Source organism: Cotesia glomerata, linkage group LG2 (genome assembly GCF_020080835.1).
Source record: "Cotesia glomerata isolate CgM1 linkage group LG2, MPM_Cglom_v2.3, whole genome shotgun sequence".
In the NCBI taxonomy this organism is placed as follows: Eukaryota; Metazoa; Arthropoda; class Insecta; order Hymenoptera; family Braconidae; genus Cotesia; species Cotesia glomerata.
In genome coordinates this window covers 5869907-5884466 of record NC_058159.1, presented here as the reverse complement: position 1 = coordinate 5884466, position 14560 = coordinate 5869907, and the positions used below count along the sequence as shown (strand labels likewise).

The following is a 14560-nucleotide window of genomic DNA, read 5'->3' as shown; positions in this document are numbered from 1 at the left end:
CGCGTAAAAATCGGTTCATTTATTCATTTATTCAAAAGTTATTGTGGTTTGAAAATTCAAAAAATAGTGTTCTATGAAACTTCTATTAGAGTTTTTAGCTCAAAGAGCTCAAAAGCATAGAAAAGGTATCTTTTTGAGCTTGGAGAACTCAAAAGAAAACACAGATTGTATTTTTGAGCTCGAAGAGCTCAAAAAAAAACGGCTAGGTATTAACGGAATTTGTGGGAAGTTGCAGGGATGGCCTTTAGGGTCAACCGTTTTCCTAATTTTTTTTATTGAAATGTAACAATACTTTTCCCCAAAATTCAACTAAATTCGACCGATGGCGGAGATATCGGCTGGGTAGGGTATTTTACGCTCGCCCTTTTTAAACATATAATAAAATTAACCCGGAAACCCCTCAGGCTGGGTTAGTGCACATTTGGACGCCAGGTAATTTTTTTATGAAAATTACCAAAAATAATAAAAATTCCAGGGGCCGCGCCGGACGATCAATTAACGATTTAAATTGATGAGAATGGAAAATAAATCACGAAATAATCAAAGTCGAGATGAGGATATTATTTGGAATCAAAAACAATAACTAAATAATTATAAACTAATATCCTAGATTATTTAACTAAGATAGGAAGATGAGTCATAGGAAAGGAATCCGGGAATCAGCTTTCATACATTAATTATTAATGTATCAGAAAATTTCAATAAAAATAAATAAATTATTTATTCAAAAACAAAGTTACTTAAAACTAAATTTATCCTTTAAATAACAAAATAAATCCTTTATGGAATTCGTGATTAACATATAAATTTTTCTTCAACTTATTTTACAATATTGCGTTCGAGAATAATAATAACCGCAATCAAAACAATAATCGTAACAGTAATTAAAATTTAAGAATATTAAATCTGAATTGCGCTTGAAAATAATACTTGTAATGATAGTTAATGTTTGACAATAATAATTGTCAATGACGCAAAATAATAAACCTAATTTGACAATAATAATTATAAAAATTACTGGCCGTATCGAGGACCCAACACGCGGCTTTCGGGACAGGTACAAATATTCCCTTATGATAACCCTTACTCGCTACGGGATCGACCCGATCAATCGATAGTGATTTTAGTTGGACAGTAAAAGAATAACTTATTTAAGCCAGGAGACAGCGGTGTGCGGATATTAATTGATCTCAACTTGTGAGTACTCACCAGAAAAGGAAACTCAGACCAAGGCACCAAATCCACACTCCTTACAATAGCGGAGGTCCCGCGTGCCTACCTCACACCAAGCGGGCCACCGCGTGTCTGCTCAATTTTTGTCACCGTAAACCGTTCGAGGCCTCGTGTTCGACAAAAAGGGCCTCTCTAGCCATTTTCCCTAATTCAATGAACTCTTTGCTCGCGATCGATATTGTAGGGCCTCACCCGTGCGAGTAAAGGCTATGATTTATCACTCATAGCAAAATTAGGTACTATATGCCAATGATTTACGGCAATGCACACAAATAATAATAATAATAATAATAAATTACAAATAATTCATTATAAATGTCTGAAATAAAGATAAAATTAATTCTTAAATTAATAACCATAATATTAGAAATTTCAAATATAAATAATACTAATAATATTAAATTCAATAAATAAATTCATAAATCAATATAAAATAATAAATTCAGAGACACACCGAGTGTGGATCTGTTGCCAAATTTAGGCGCAGGGAGGGACGCACACAGGGAATAAAAACCCTGTGACAGAAAGATAAATATATTAATAATTCACCACCAAAATTTCAGATCAATTCACCGCACCGTTTTTGAGTAATTAATTTTCGAAATTGCATCTGTTCGGTGAACAAGGCCCAGTAGCGATTAACTCGCTCCTGGGGGACTCCCAAATTCAAGAGACGCACCTGTCCACCGCTAGTTCCCCCAAAAACTAACCGCCTATGAATGCTTAGCTTGACTGATCACGCCATGTCTCGGTGGTGTGATTGGCTGATCGCTCCGCTGACATGCGCAATCAGCCTTCTTCCCCAAGTCGACGAGGAAGAAGACGCATTATTATTATTATCTTTCGCTTCTACGCTTTCGCTGCATCAAGTCGCCATTAGTATTTCTTTACTTTCGCTTTTCGTTAATAAACCGCATTTCGCTTATTTAATAATTTAATTTGCTTAAATTAATTGTTAATAATTCGCTTTAGTTTGTTACAGATAAGTTGGGTTATTTGTACATTATTTTTACCGCTTTTTCAGTGCCGGCAAAGTGTTCAACCACGTGTCAACCGGCTTCGCTTTTGCAAACCACGCTGTAAATTATAAATCCGCTTTTATCTTAACAATCCGCTATTTAACATATTAAATATTGAGTGTATTTAATGTAAATAAATTGCTAGTGTTAATTTTGATAATAATTTACGCGTTTTAATTGAGATATCCAGACCTAAACCTGATCCCCGCTTTTCCGCTCTTTCAGTAAATATTCAGCATCTTTTACACGTAGAAGTATAGAGAGATTTACCATATCTAAAGTACCTATTTTTTGGTAACGCTTACAGTATAAATTTTTGATAGTTAAGATATGCTTACGTTACTTAACAATTTAATTGTTGTTGCGACTTTCCTAGAAATAGCGAAATCAAATCAAAAGATTATCAACGTGCTGGCTGCGTTCTCCCAGATCAGCGTGCTGTTCAACTTGTCCGATATTCAGACGGAAATAGCTAAGATAATAGATAAAGCTATACTTAAGAGCTGTAATTAAGAGCGGTTGATAGTTGATTTTCAAACGAGTTTTCCTCATGAATAAGATAAAATTTTGAAAAAAACGCTTCGCTTTTCGATAGATAATTAAATTATCCATCGAAGAGCGAAGCGCTTTTTTGGAAAATTTTCATTTATTTATGCATTAAATCCGTTTTAAGATTCCATAAGTTGTACAAGTATGACAGAGATACTCTCGTTTGTCCAATAGAGAGCGAGAGAGAAAAAATATAAACCCTTCTTAAGTACACCCAAGCAAATTTGAACCAACTTCAAGCTCACGTATTATTTATGTATTCCATATTATTATAATTTAATTAAATTCTTATTCAGATTCATATTTGTAAATCGGTTGCGAAGTGTCGAGTTTAATATAATATATCAAATTTTATTTTTTATGTCGGTATTTAATTCATTTTCAGACAAATCTTGACGGCTTGAAAGTGAAATAACTATCAAAAAAGTGCAAAAATTAGTCTGATATAACAAAATACCTCAAATTTCTATCGATAATAATAATTATTGTTATATTTATTATTACAATTATTATTATAACTGATATTAAAAATATAATATAAATTGAAAATAATTGTAAGCGCATAAAATGATATTTAAATTCTTTGTAAATGAAAATTCATAGTAATTTTAGTACCACTATAAGTAATAATTTTATCTATTTACTTGTTCATTAGCAAACAAAAAAATTAAAGGTCACATTACTATTTATATTTATTTTGCATATATATGTATGAATAGTACCTTGGTGTTTTTAAGAAATTTAATTATTTGATTGTTGTTCCATTTCTTTTTTGCTGTAGATCAGGAACTACATTAACTAAATGAAGCTTTTTAATGTCAAGGAAAACTTATAGGTTTAAAAATGTATTTTTGTGCTTCAAGATAAACGGACTCTTAAAATTTTCTTGCATCACAATTTTGGTCAATGACTACATAAGGTAATGTTTATACTAGTGAATTGAATTATTATTTGTTTTGCAATATACTAAATATAATAAAGTATAAATATGTGTAAAATTCAATTAAAAACGAGGATTTTTTAATTATGCTTTTTAAATGAATGTATTGTAGATAGAATAATTTATCCTCATAATGTGTGCAGATGAATCATTAAATTTCTCCATTAAACATATATGTATATTTTTTATTTTTCTTTTTAATAAAAATTTTCAAACAAAAAATTTTGTTTAATTTCCTCAAATTACTTATATTTATGAATTGTAAATAATAAACAGTTTGTCAAATGAGTAATAAAATCGTATGATTTAAGTTAACGCATTTATTTTTTTAAAAGTATTGCAGAAATAATTGCCTCAAAGTTTGTTGCATTTTAAGATAAACTTTCTGAGTTAAAAATTTGATTGCTATTTATTTCTTAATATTTGTAAATATTTTTGATATAACTTAGAGGCTAAAATATATACAACAGCTGAAAAATTTTTCAAAATATGTTATAGTCAAGCTTGACATCGTTTTTCACAGCAATCTCATTATAACTTTTAGCCAGCCTTCTACAAATAAATTCTTGTCAATAACTTTGGTTCAGATGTCGCTTTAGATTTATTTGAATTTCTTAAGCAACTTCAGTACAGATTCAATACAGATTCCTGCAGTGAAAGATTTTGAGTGAACTTCGAAACAACTTGGCTAAGTTGTGTAGGATCCCGTCAGTGGATTTACCGGTATTTTGATTTTATGTGACGAGACCGTCATAAATACCGTTTTGTTACGGTACCTAAATGACGTCTCAAATTTTTTTTCAACACACTTATTGTGCAAATGACAGTCACAAGCCCGGTCACAATTGTTACCGTCAAATACAACTACGTAGACGTCCCGTGGCGGTTTTTAACTTCCCGCTAAGAAAATTGAAAATTATCAAAAATTGGGAACTTATTGGTTTTACCCCGTTTTTCGAAAATCGAGTTTTCATCAGATCTCGACGTTTTGAGGTCCTAGGAAGCTTCCCTGACTATTCCCGCGAGGGTGTCACTATGTTTTTTTTTTTTTTTTTTTTCCCCTTAGAGGGGGGGGAATCCTTTTTACGGATTCTAGGCATAGTTGTTTGGCCTGGATATGTGGCGACTCGACGCAGCGTCATATTAAAACTCGACACTAACGCCCCTACCCACTAAACCCTAAACCCCTTTTCCTTCTTTCCTCTAATCCCTCATGGAAACCGCCGTCAGGCATTACTTCGTGAAGGGAGGATCTAGCTACTGCTCTTCCTTCTGGTGGCTAAGGTGTTAACTACCTTCCTTCTATCTTCTGCTATTTGCTCTTCTTCTTTCGGTGGAACGCAAGTCTTTAAGGACTTCTGTTGCAAACGTGTTGGTAGCGTTCCAGGCAGCTTCTGATGACAACATTGCTTCCACTAGTGAATCTGGTTGCATTCTCTGGTTCAGGATCCTCTCCAGTTCTTCACGCTGTGGATCGAAACGAGGACATACAAAGAAGACGTGCTCCGCGTCTTCAGCAGCTCCTGGGCAGGACGGGCACTCCGAAGAGTCATCGTGCTTAAAGCGGTGTAGATACTTTCGAAAACACCCATGTCCCGACAACACCCATGTCCCGACAAGGGTGTCACTATGTATGTATGTATGTATGTGTGTGTGTGTGTGTGTGTGTGTGTGTGTGTGTGTGTGTGTGTTTTTTTTTTTTTTTTATAGAGGAGTTCAAATACATTTACGTATACCAGGACGAGATGTTTGTCCTGGGTATGTCGGACTCGGAAGTCAATATTATTGACAACAATACCGACTAAACATCCTCCTCTCTCTTTCCCCATAGATGTTACGGGGAAGACTGGATCGGGACCGCGTTAGCATTACTTCAATCCAGTCCGTGTTGCGTCTCACGACGGTTGCTCCTAGTTACTAGTCTCTTTCTGCGATTTTTTCCTTTAAAAGACGCTGCGCATAGGCTGCGACAGATGACCAGTTATCTTCTTTTTTGATCATGCAGGTTACTAAGCTCTCAGAGGAGAGCGAGGTGCCAATAGTTTCATTAGTACTGCTTTTGTAGTCCTTCCACCGGTCACACTCAAAGAACGTGTGCTCGACGTTGTCAATTTTGTCTGGGCAGTATTTGCACGTTGGTGTGCTGTGCAGTCCCATCTTAAAAAGATAGGCATTGAACTGCCCATGTCCCGTCAATAGCTGGGTCAAGAAAAAGTCCGTTTCTCCGTATTCCCGAGAAAGCCAGACGTCGATGTTTGGGATCAGGCGTGCCGTCCATCCAGGATTTTTTTAACATAATTTCGACACTTTTCGGAATAACTTTCAAACGGCTCTACCGATCGATTTCAAAAACTAATCAGCTCTTAACATCAAAAAACCACGTCGATCGCTGCCAGTCCGGTCAAAATCGGTTAATTCGTTCGTGAGTTATCGTTGACGAAAAAAAAAACAAAAAAAGTGTTTTTTCGGAATTACTTCGAATTTCCTAGTTTTATCAATTCGAACTTGAAGATTCTTCATGAGGCTGAAAAAACTGCGTTGAATGCTGCCAACCGCGTGAAAATCGGTCAATTCATTTAAAAGTGATGGCGGTTTGAAAATTTGAAAAATTTTGTTTTATCAAACTTCTAGCAGACTTTTGAGCTCGAAGAGCTCAAAAGCATAGAAAAGCTATCCCTTTAAACTTAGAGAACTCAAAATAACACATAAATTGTAATTTTGAGCTCAGAAAGCTCAAAAACATCATTAGTGCAATTTTAAGCACCTAGATATGAAATTAGCGGGAAGTTGCACGGATGGCCTTCAGGGTCTACCGTTTTTCTAATTTTTTTCTTCATATTTGGGACGCAGTTTATATTATTGCGACGATTGTTTTGATTAACATGTATTTTCCAATCAGTATTCGTTTTGCGCGACCTGAGATTCATTTTGCCCGCCCTTGTAGGGCAAAACGGATAATGTTGACTTTTTTTTTTTTTAATTTCAAAGAAGAATTTCTTTGTTTTTATTTTTATTTTACTTTAATTATAAACTTCAATTACCCAAAAAATTAATAGTTAAAGTTAAGAATAGATATGATTATAATATATATTTGTTATTTCATTTTTAAATTAACATATCCTTTTTGCCCGTCCTTCCCCTACATAACCGCTAAAATACATTATTATTTATAATTGAAGTTAATTCCACTAGATGGCGATAGTTTGTGACCGTCTTAACACAATATCGGTCACAAAACCGTTCTGTGACGGTAAGAAGTCTGTAAAATTATTCGTCACGTGATCAGTGTACATCTCTATTATTGATATACTTTTTACTCCGTCAGTAAAATTTCGGATTAATTTTGAGATTAGCAACTGCAGCGCCATCTTTGGGATTTATTGAAAAATACTTGACAATTTGTTACCCGAAATTAGATTTAGCTGTCAGTTTTCATGAAAAGTCAACTGCGCATGCGCGAGGTTAAGTTTGAAACTGCGCGCGCAAATGCGATAATTCAAATATATTCTAAAGACGCTCAGATTAACATTAAGTATATAATTAAAATTCTAATTATTTAATAATACTAAAATCAGCTAATGTTTTTCAAAGTGTATCATAGAATTGAAAAAATTGCGTGGAATATTGCCAACCGCGTGAAAATCGGTTAATTCATTCAAAAGTTATTGCGATTTGAAAATTAAAAAAATAGTGTTCTACGAAACGTCCATCAGACTTTTGAGCTCGAAGAGCTCAAAAGCATAGAAAAGCCATCTCTTTGAGCTCGGAGAGCTCAAAATATTACATAAATTGTATTTTTGAGCTCGAAAAGCTCAAAAACATCATTGGTGCAATTTTAAGCGCCTAGGTATGGAATTACCGGAAAGTTGAAGGGATGGCCTTCAGGGTCAACCGTTTGGCTAATTTTTTTTTATTTATTAATTAGAGCTAAAAAATATTTTTTAAAAATTACACTCATAGTTTTCAAAGTTTTTTACAAATGAAATTTTTTTTTTAATCATTTTTTTAATAAACAAAAATTCTAAAAATTTTTAAATTTCGGCTAACTTAATTTTCATAATTATTTAATGTTACTTAAACTTAAAAATTGAATAATTAAATTATATTCAAAATTTTAATGTATAATTGCAAATTATTAATATAACAAACGTCTAATTAATGATTGAATGAATTTGAAGTTTTTTATAAAATATTTTACAGAATTATTAACAATAAGAATATTATTTATTGTAAAAGATAATTTTTATTAATCAAAAAATTTTTTATTTTAAAAATATGTAATGTAAAATTATTTTTCTTTGTGTGAAATTAAAATTTTGAAAATATTGTAAGTTTTTATGTAAAATTAAAAATTTTTCTGACTTTGTAAGGCTTTGTTAAGCTTTTTAATAAAAAGTTAAAATTTCAAAACTATTTATGAAAAATTATTTTCGTTTTTTTTTTTTAAAGAAATACTTTTGTCTACTGTCCCCACTATGAAACTTTTCTGGAAGTAATTGCCAAAGTATTTTTTTTTTTAAATGCAAAAAAATTCAAGGAATCCAATGGTACAATTTTCATGCAAAATTTCGTTGCCGATTTTTTTTTATTTATAAAAAACTTGCAAAAAATCTTTCAGCTAACTATAATCAATATGTGGGGAAATACTTTTTCTGTGGAGTTGTTTAAACGTTATAAATATAAAAGTTCAATGTTTTTTTGAATCCATTGGTTACAAATTTTTTATAAAAATATTCATTTTTAATAACAAAATAATAAAATTAAATAAAAAAAATACTTGCCTAACAGCTGAGCTTGTTACCGAACAGTCTGAGCAGCTCTTGAGTGGAGAAAGTTGCGCGCGCCGCTGGGTCCGTTTGAATTGCCACGGCGTATGACATAAAATTTTCAATAAATTTTTTTTTTTATCATTTAAATAATCGTGTTTTTCAAAAATTATTCTCAGAATTATTTTTAACTTTAAAGTTGTATGAAAAAAAATATATTTTTTCAATGAAAAATTATTATTTACTTTTGTAAAAAATGTTTTTTTAAACTAAGCATAATATTTAATATCTTACTGTGATTTTAAAATAATTTTACAGAGTAACTTATAATTATTTTTGGTTAGGAAAGTATTAAGATAATTTATATTTAACGATGAGTAATAATAATTAAAAAAATATTAAGAAAAATTTTCTAATTTTGCCATTGACTAGTTAAGTATTAACAACAAAATTTTATACTCATATTATATAAATTTATATTTTTTATTATTCATATAATAATTTTTAAAAAACACGATTATATAAATGATTAAAAAAAAAAATTTCTTGAAAATTTTATTTGTCATACGCCGTGGCAATTCAAACGGACCCAGCGGCGCGCGCAACTTTCCCCACTCAAGTGCTGCGCAGACTATGTCGGTAACAAGCTCAGCTGTTAGGCAAGCATTTTTTTATTTAATTTTATTATTTTGTTATTAAAAATGAATATTTTTATAAAAAATTTGTAACCAATGGATTCAGAAAACATTGAACTTTTATATTTATAACGTTTAAACAACTCCACGGAAAAAGTATTTCCGTACATATTGATTACAGTCAGCTGAAACATTTTTTGCAACAGTTTTTTATAAATAAAAAAAAAAATCGGCAACGAAATTTTGCGTGCAAATTGCACCATTGGATTCCTTGAATTTTTTTGCAGTTAAAAAAAAAATAGACTTTGGCAATTACTTCCAGAAAAGTTTCGTAGTGGGGACAGTAGACTACTTGGAAAAAAAGAATTGTTTTATAAAAAAAAATATATTTTAATTTCCGCAGTGAATCAAAATAATTTTTTTCAAGTAATTTTTTTTTTTAATTAAAAATTCATAAAAAACGAATACAGAAATAATTTAATTGGAAAAACTATATTTTATAACAAAGATTTTTGTCGACTTGTTATAAAAGATGGGAACATGTAGTTCATTATTCATTTGAAGATGGGCTGGAAAAAATATTGCTATTAATCTAGTTTCTTGTATCGGTTGTATTGTAATTAACAATTCATGTATTGCGAAAATAACAATGTTGATTGATTATCCACGCTGATTTTTATCCCGTCATGAAAAATAATTTATTGACCGAGTTGAGAAACGCCAGCATTTACTTAATTATTCATTAAAGTGGGGCGGTAAAAGTTTTATTTTTTATAAGCTGGCAATAAAAGTCTTGTGAGGGTTTTTTTTTCTAATTAAAAATTAATTCACTGGTATAATAGAAATAAAGTTATTTATTATTTATACGGACTTTTAATCCTATTTAGAAAATAGAGACAAAAAAAATTATAGTCGTCAATATTGTTGTCTGTTCTTGATAATTGGAGAAAAAGTTAGTGGAATTAAAAGAATTCTAACTATAAATTACCAACAAAAAATGTCGAAAATTTCGCCGATTAGAACACATCGATTAACATTAGATATTTCGTTAAAATTAATCCGGTTAAATATTAAAAAAAAAATTAATTTATGCAATAGTTGTAAATATTAAATTTTTTTTTTATTAATTGTAGATGCCTTGGTATTTTCGATTTTGATTCACCAAAAATTGGTATAAAAATTCTCAACGCCACAATTAGAGTAATCAATTGGATTATCGTAATAGCAACTCTTTTAACAATGGCTGCCGATGTATATGTCAATATAAAAGATTTAGAAACAGTAGTCAATGACGTGGGTTACTTATTTCCAATAGTCGTAATACTTATTAAGACTTTTGCGGTGTTTAAAAATCAACGGACTATTCTTCAGCTTATTGAAGATATCCATATCAATATTGACAGATTACGTTATTCTTCAGGTAAATCAACAATTTATTTTGTAGTTTCATTAATAATTATATTTTTATTAAAATATTCTGTTCTTCAATATTATGTGTTAAAACAGTATTCAGTTTAATTTTTTAAAATCATTTGTTCAAAAAATTTCGACACCATTAAATTTTTAAAACTCACAAAAAAATTAATTATAAAGTGTGCTTAGATTTTTGTTAATTTTTAAAGTTTCAAATAGGAATATTTAGACTCCGGGTGAGATTTTAATCCTCTATGATATTTATATACACAGAAAAAAATGAAATAGTAAAATTCACTCATAATTATTTATTATAATTTAATTTTAATTTGATTCCATTTAATCCGTAAGATGGATGGTGTGGCTTAATGTATATAGAATAAGCAAAAGGAAATTTAGTATAGACCGGATAGCTCAAATGGTAGAGTAGCCGACATGTCTTCGGAAGGTTCTGGGTTCAAATCCCAGTCCGAGCTATCTAATAATTTTTTCTCGCATATTCTATAAACTCACATTAAGATGATCCTCTCTACATTCCTTTCTCAATCCTTTCCTACCAATATCCTGTTACGTGAATGTGGAACGCTTCACGTAATAATTACCGTAACTCCTATTCTTTCCCGCATCACAGCATTATTTATATTTATATTTATTTACAAATAAATCCACCCTTCATTTCTACTTTTAATTTTTGCGGCTGTGGACCGACTTGTGCTTTCTGTACCGTATTCACCCTGAATCTCACCTTCTCAGGCTGTTGGAACAGAATCATGGGGAAACCACAGAGAAAACCCATGATAGTACAGTCGGAGCTGGGCTAAGTCTAGTGATTGATAAGAAACTCTTCTTTATCGACCACTGGAGCATTAGGCCCCTCTCCTAGTGTGCAGAGATCTCTCGCGCTAGCCAACGCTGACTAAAGTGGTCACCCATTCAAGTTGTTGCTTAAATGTGTGATCGCCCAAGTCAGACGTGTGCCGCCCGGCTATCTCTGCCACTTCCAGAGGCTGGCAACGTAACGTAACGCACATATTTTTAATTATAATCACTGAAAAATATTGGTGCGTGCTGGGATCGAACCCGGGTCCCACTCTTTCGAAAAGCGAGCACCGAGCCGACCAGGTCATTGCCAGCCTCATGTGTGCCGGTGTTATTATTACTGTTCAGAAAAATTCAAACAATAAATATAACAAAATAAATTATTATAATCATAATTTAACTGTTAAAAAATATTATCATATTATCCATACTATCAATGGATTATAATTTTTTATAATTTATTTTTCTGTGAAACTTTGAATTTTTTTTTTATAAACAAAAGTAAATTAATTTTTTTATTAATTTCATTTGATAAAAAAATTTATAATCAAGTATGATATTTATAATTAATAAAATTTTTTTTCAAGATCTAGGTGTATTAACAAAAATAAGAACAACATTGTTTTATCAAAACGTCGATTACTTTACCTTTGCTACAGTATTATTAGGCACTGCTACTGCACTAACAGCAATATCCGTAGAAACAGAAACAAAGTTGGCGTTACGCGGAATTTTTCCGTACAATACAACTGTTAGTCCAACCCACGAAATAGTCTTTTTCATGCAATTTTGGACTGTATTCATCAATTGCCTATGGATACTCATAATCGAAACATCGATTATTGAACTAATAAGATGGATAAATGTTCAACTAGTAGTACTACAAGCTAATTTTGAACATTGTCAAGACTGGCAGATGCCTCGTGCAACCTTCAAAATGAGCAAAAAAAATTACGATATAATAAGGAATTACAAATATTTCAAAGTTAGCGATGAACAAACCCTAATACAATCATATATACCGTTCAATGATGATGAAGTTAATATTGAAAAGGATTCATTTGATCTCAGATATAAGACGTGCTTGAAACATTATCGCCGAATAATTGATAATGTCAATAAATACAATGAACTTTTTAGTGTTCTTCAATTTTTAACAGTATTTATAACTTGTTCATTTTTCTGTCTCTGCTTATTTCAAATTGTTGTAGTATGTTTGTAATAATATAAACAACATTATTAATGTAACTCAGGGTGTTTTTTCTGAAACGACCTTTTTTTTTTTTCTCTTTAGAACTCTGAAATTTTGTTCAAAACATTGAAAAATAAAAAATTCCTTGAAAATTTCAGCTTTTAGTTTTAATTCAAAGTACGTCCTTCATTTTTTCTATTTAACGTTACTTCTTTATTTATTTTTACAACTTTGAAGAATTTTCATCTATTATATTGATAAAAACTGTAATTTATAATTAATTTAATGTTCCTCGAAATAACCTTTGAGATTTTTTCTTAAATTGACTCGTATAATTTTGAAGATATTGAGAAAATGGCTCGTCCTAACAAATTAACAGCTTAAATTTTGAGAGAAAAATTTTTTTTTCAATGTTTACATTACAAGATTTTATCGAAGAAAAAATCTTTTCAAAGGGAACACCCCAATGTTACTAAATATTGAGACATTGATAATCAAAATAATTCTTGAATTTTTTTATAGAATAAAAATAATAAAGCAGTGGTTTTTAAATGTTCAATATTATTATCATCAGAGATGATACATTTATGTTACTGGTGTTTCTTTGGTAACTTATTAATAGACGAAGTAACTATATTAATTTAATCATTATTTTTATTTTAAAAATATCATTATCAAAAACATTTTTATGGTTAAATTTTAGGCAATGTCAAATAATTATGCTTAAAGTAAATATTGAAATTAATTTTTTTAATCAAAAAATTTTTTTATTATTTTTTAAGAGTAAAAGATAAATTATTGTTTATAAATATTTATCAATAATCAAAAAATTAATACTAAATGTTAAGAAATATTTAAAAAATGGACAGTTTTTAACTTCCCGCTAAGAAAATTGAAAATTTTCAAAAACCGGGAAGTTATTGATTTTACCCTGTTTTGCGAAAATCTAGTTTTCATCAAATCTCGACGTTTAAGGGTCACAGGAAGCTTTCCTGACTTTTCCCGCGATGTGTGTGTGTGTGTGTGTGTGTGTGTGTGTGTGTGTGTGTGTGTGTGTGTGTGTGTGTGTGCGTGTGTGTGTGTGTGTTTTTTTTTTTTTCTACCAAGAGGGGGGAATCCTTTTTACGGATTCCAGGCATAAATGTTTCGCCTGGATATGTAAGACTCGACGCAGTGTCATGCAAATACTTGACACTAGCGCCCATACTCACTAAACCCTAAACCTCTTTTCTTCTATCCTCTTATACCCTATGGAAACCGCCGTGTAGGCATTACATCGCAGGGGGAGGAATTAGCTGCCGCTCTTCCTTCTTGTGGCTAAGGTGTTGTTTCTACCTTCCTTCTAAATTCTGACTTTGGATCTTTTTCTCTCAATGGAACGCAGTTCGATAAGAACTTCTGTAGCGAAAGTGCTTGTGGCGTTCCAGGCAGCTTCACTCGACAACATTGCTTCTACTAACGTCTCTGGTTGGACTTTCTTGTTCAAACAATTCTCTAACTCATCTCGCTGAGGGTCAAAACGTGGGCACACAAAGAAAACGTGCTCTGCATCTTCAGCAACTCCTGGGCAGGACGGGCACTCCGGAGAGTTGCCGTGCTTGAAGCGGTGTAGATACTCTCGGAAGCACCCATGTCCTGACAACAACTGCGTCAGGTAATAGTTGACTTGACCGTGGCTCCGGTTCATCCAAACGTCGATCTTTGGTATAAGACGATAAGTCCATCTACCTTTTCCTGCGGCATCCCACTGCAATTGCCATCGTACGATGCTGCGATATCGTTCTTCTGTTCTGAGTTCTTCGTGGCTAAGTGTGGTTGACCTTTTCCGTTGGTATAGGTTTCGTCTTTCTTCAGCTAGGACTCTGAGGGGCAGAGTTCCAGAAATGACGCACACTGCTTCCTCAGATATTGTTCGGAAGGCGCAAGCTATTCTTAAGGCACTCAGACGGTATACTGGTCCAGCCTTTCTCCATGCTTCTTGTAATTCTAATGCG

General features: G+C 31.7%; 2 protein-coding genes across 2 annotated transcripts in view; one reads left to right on the top strand and one right to left on the bottom strand.

Annotated features, from left to right (window-relative positions):
* The window catches only part of LOC123259575 (E3 ubiquitin-protein ligase AMFR-like), a 101924-nt gene that overhangs the window by 42099 nt on the left and 45265 nt on the right, over positions 1-14560 (bottom strand). The gene's annotated exons all lie outside the window — the stretch shown is intronic.
* LOC123260129 lies at positions 10110-12596 on the top strand. Its single transcript, XM_044721086.1, has 3 exons — positions 10110-10204; positions 10276-10562; positions 11962-12596. Exons 1-3 carry the CDS (start codon positions 10140-10142, stop codon positions 12594-12596), a joined length of 987 nt encoding a protein of 328 aa, XP_044577021.1. The 5' UTR covers positions 10110-10139.

Coding starts and splice junctions, on each gene's coding strand:
- LOC123260129 (XM_044721086.1), top strand. CDS start 10,140: ATGTCGAAAATTTCGCCGATTAGAACACATCGATTAACATTAGATATT. Junction 10,205..10,275: donor ATTTCGTTAAAATTAATCCG/GTTAAATATTAA, acceptor TATTAATTGTAG/ATGCCTTGGTATTTTCGATT. Junction 10,563..11,961: donor CAGATTACGTTATTCTTCAG/GTAAATCAACAA, acceptor TTTTTTTTCAAG/ATCTAGGTGTATTAACAAAA.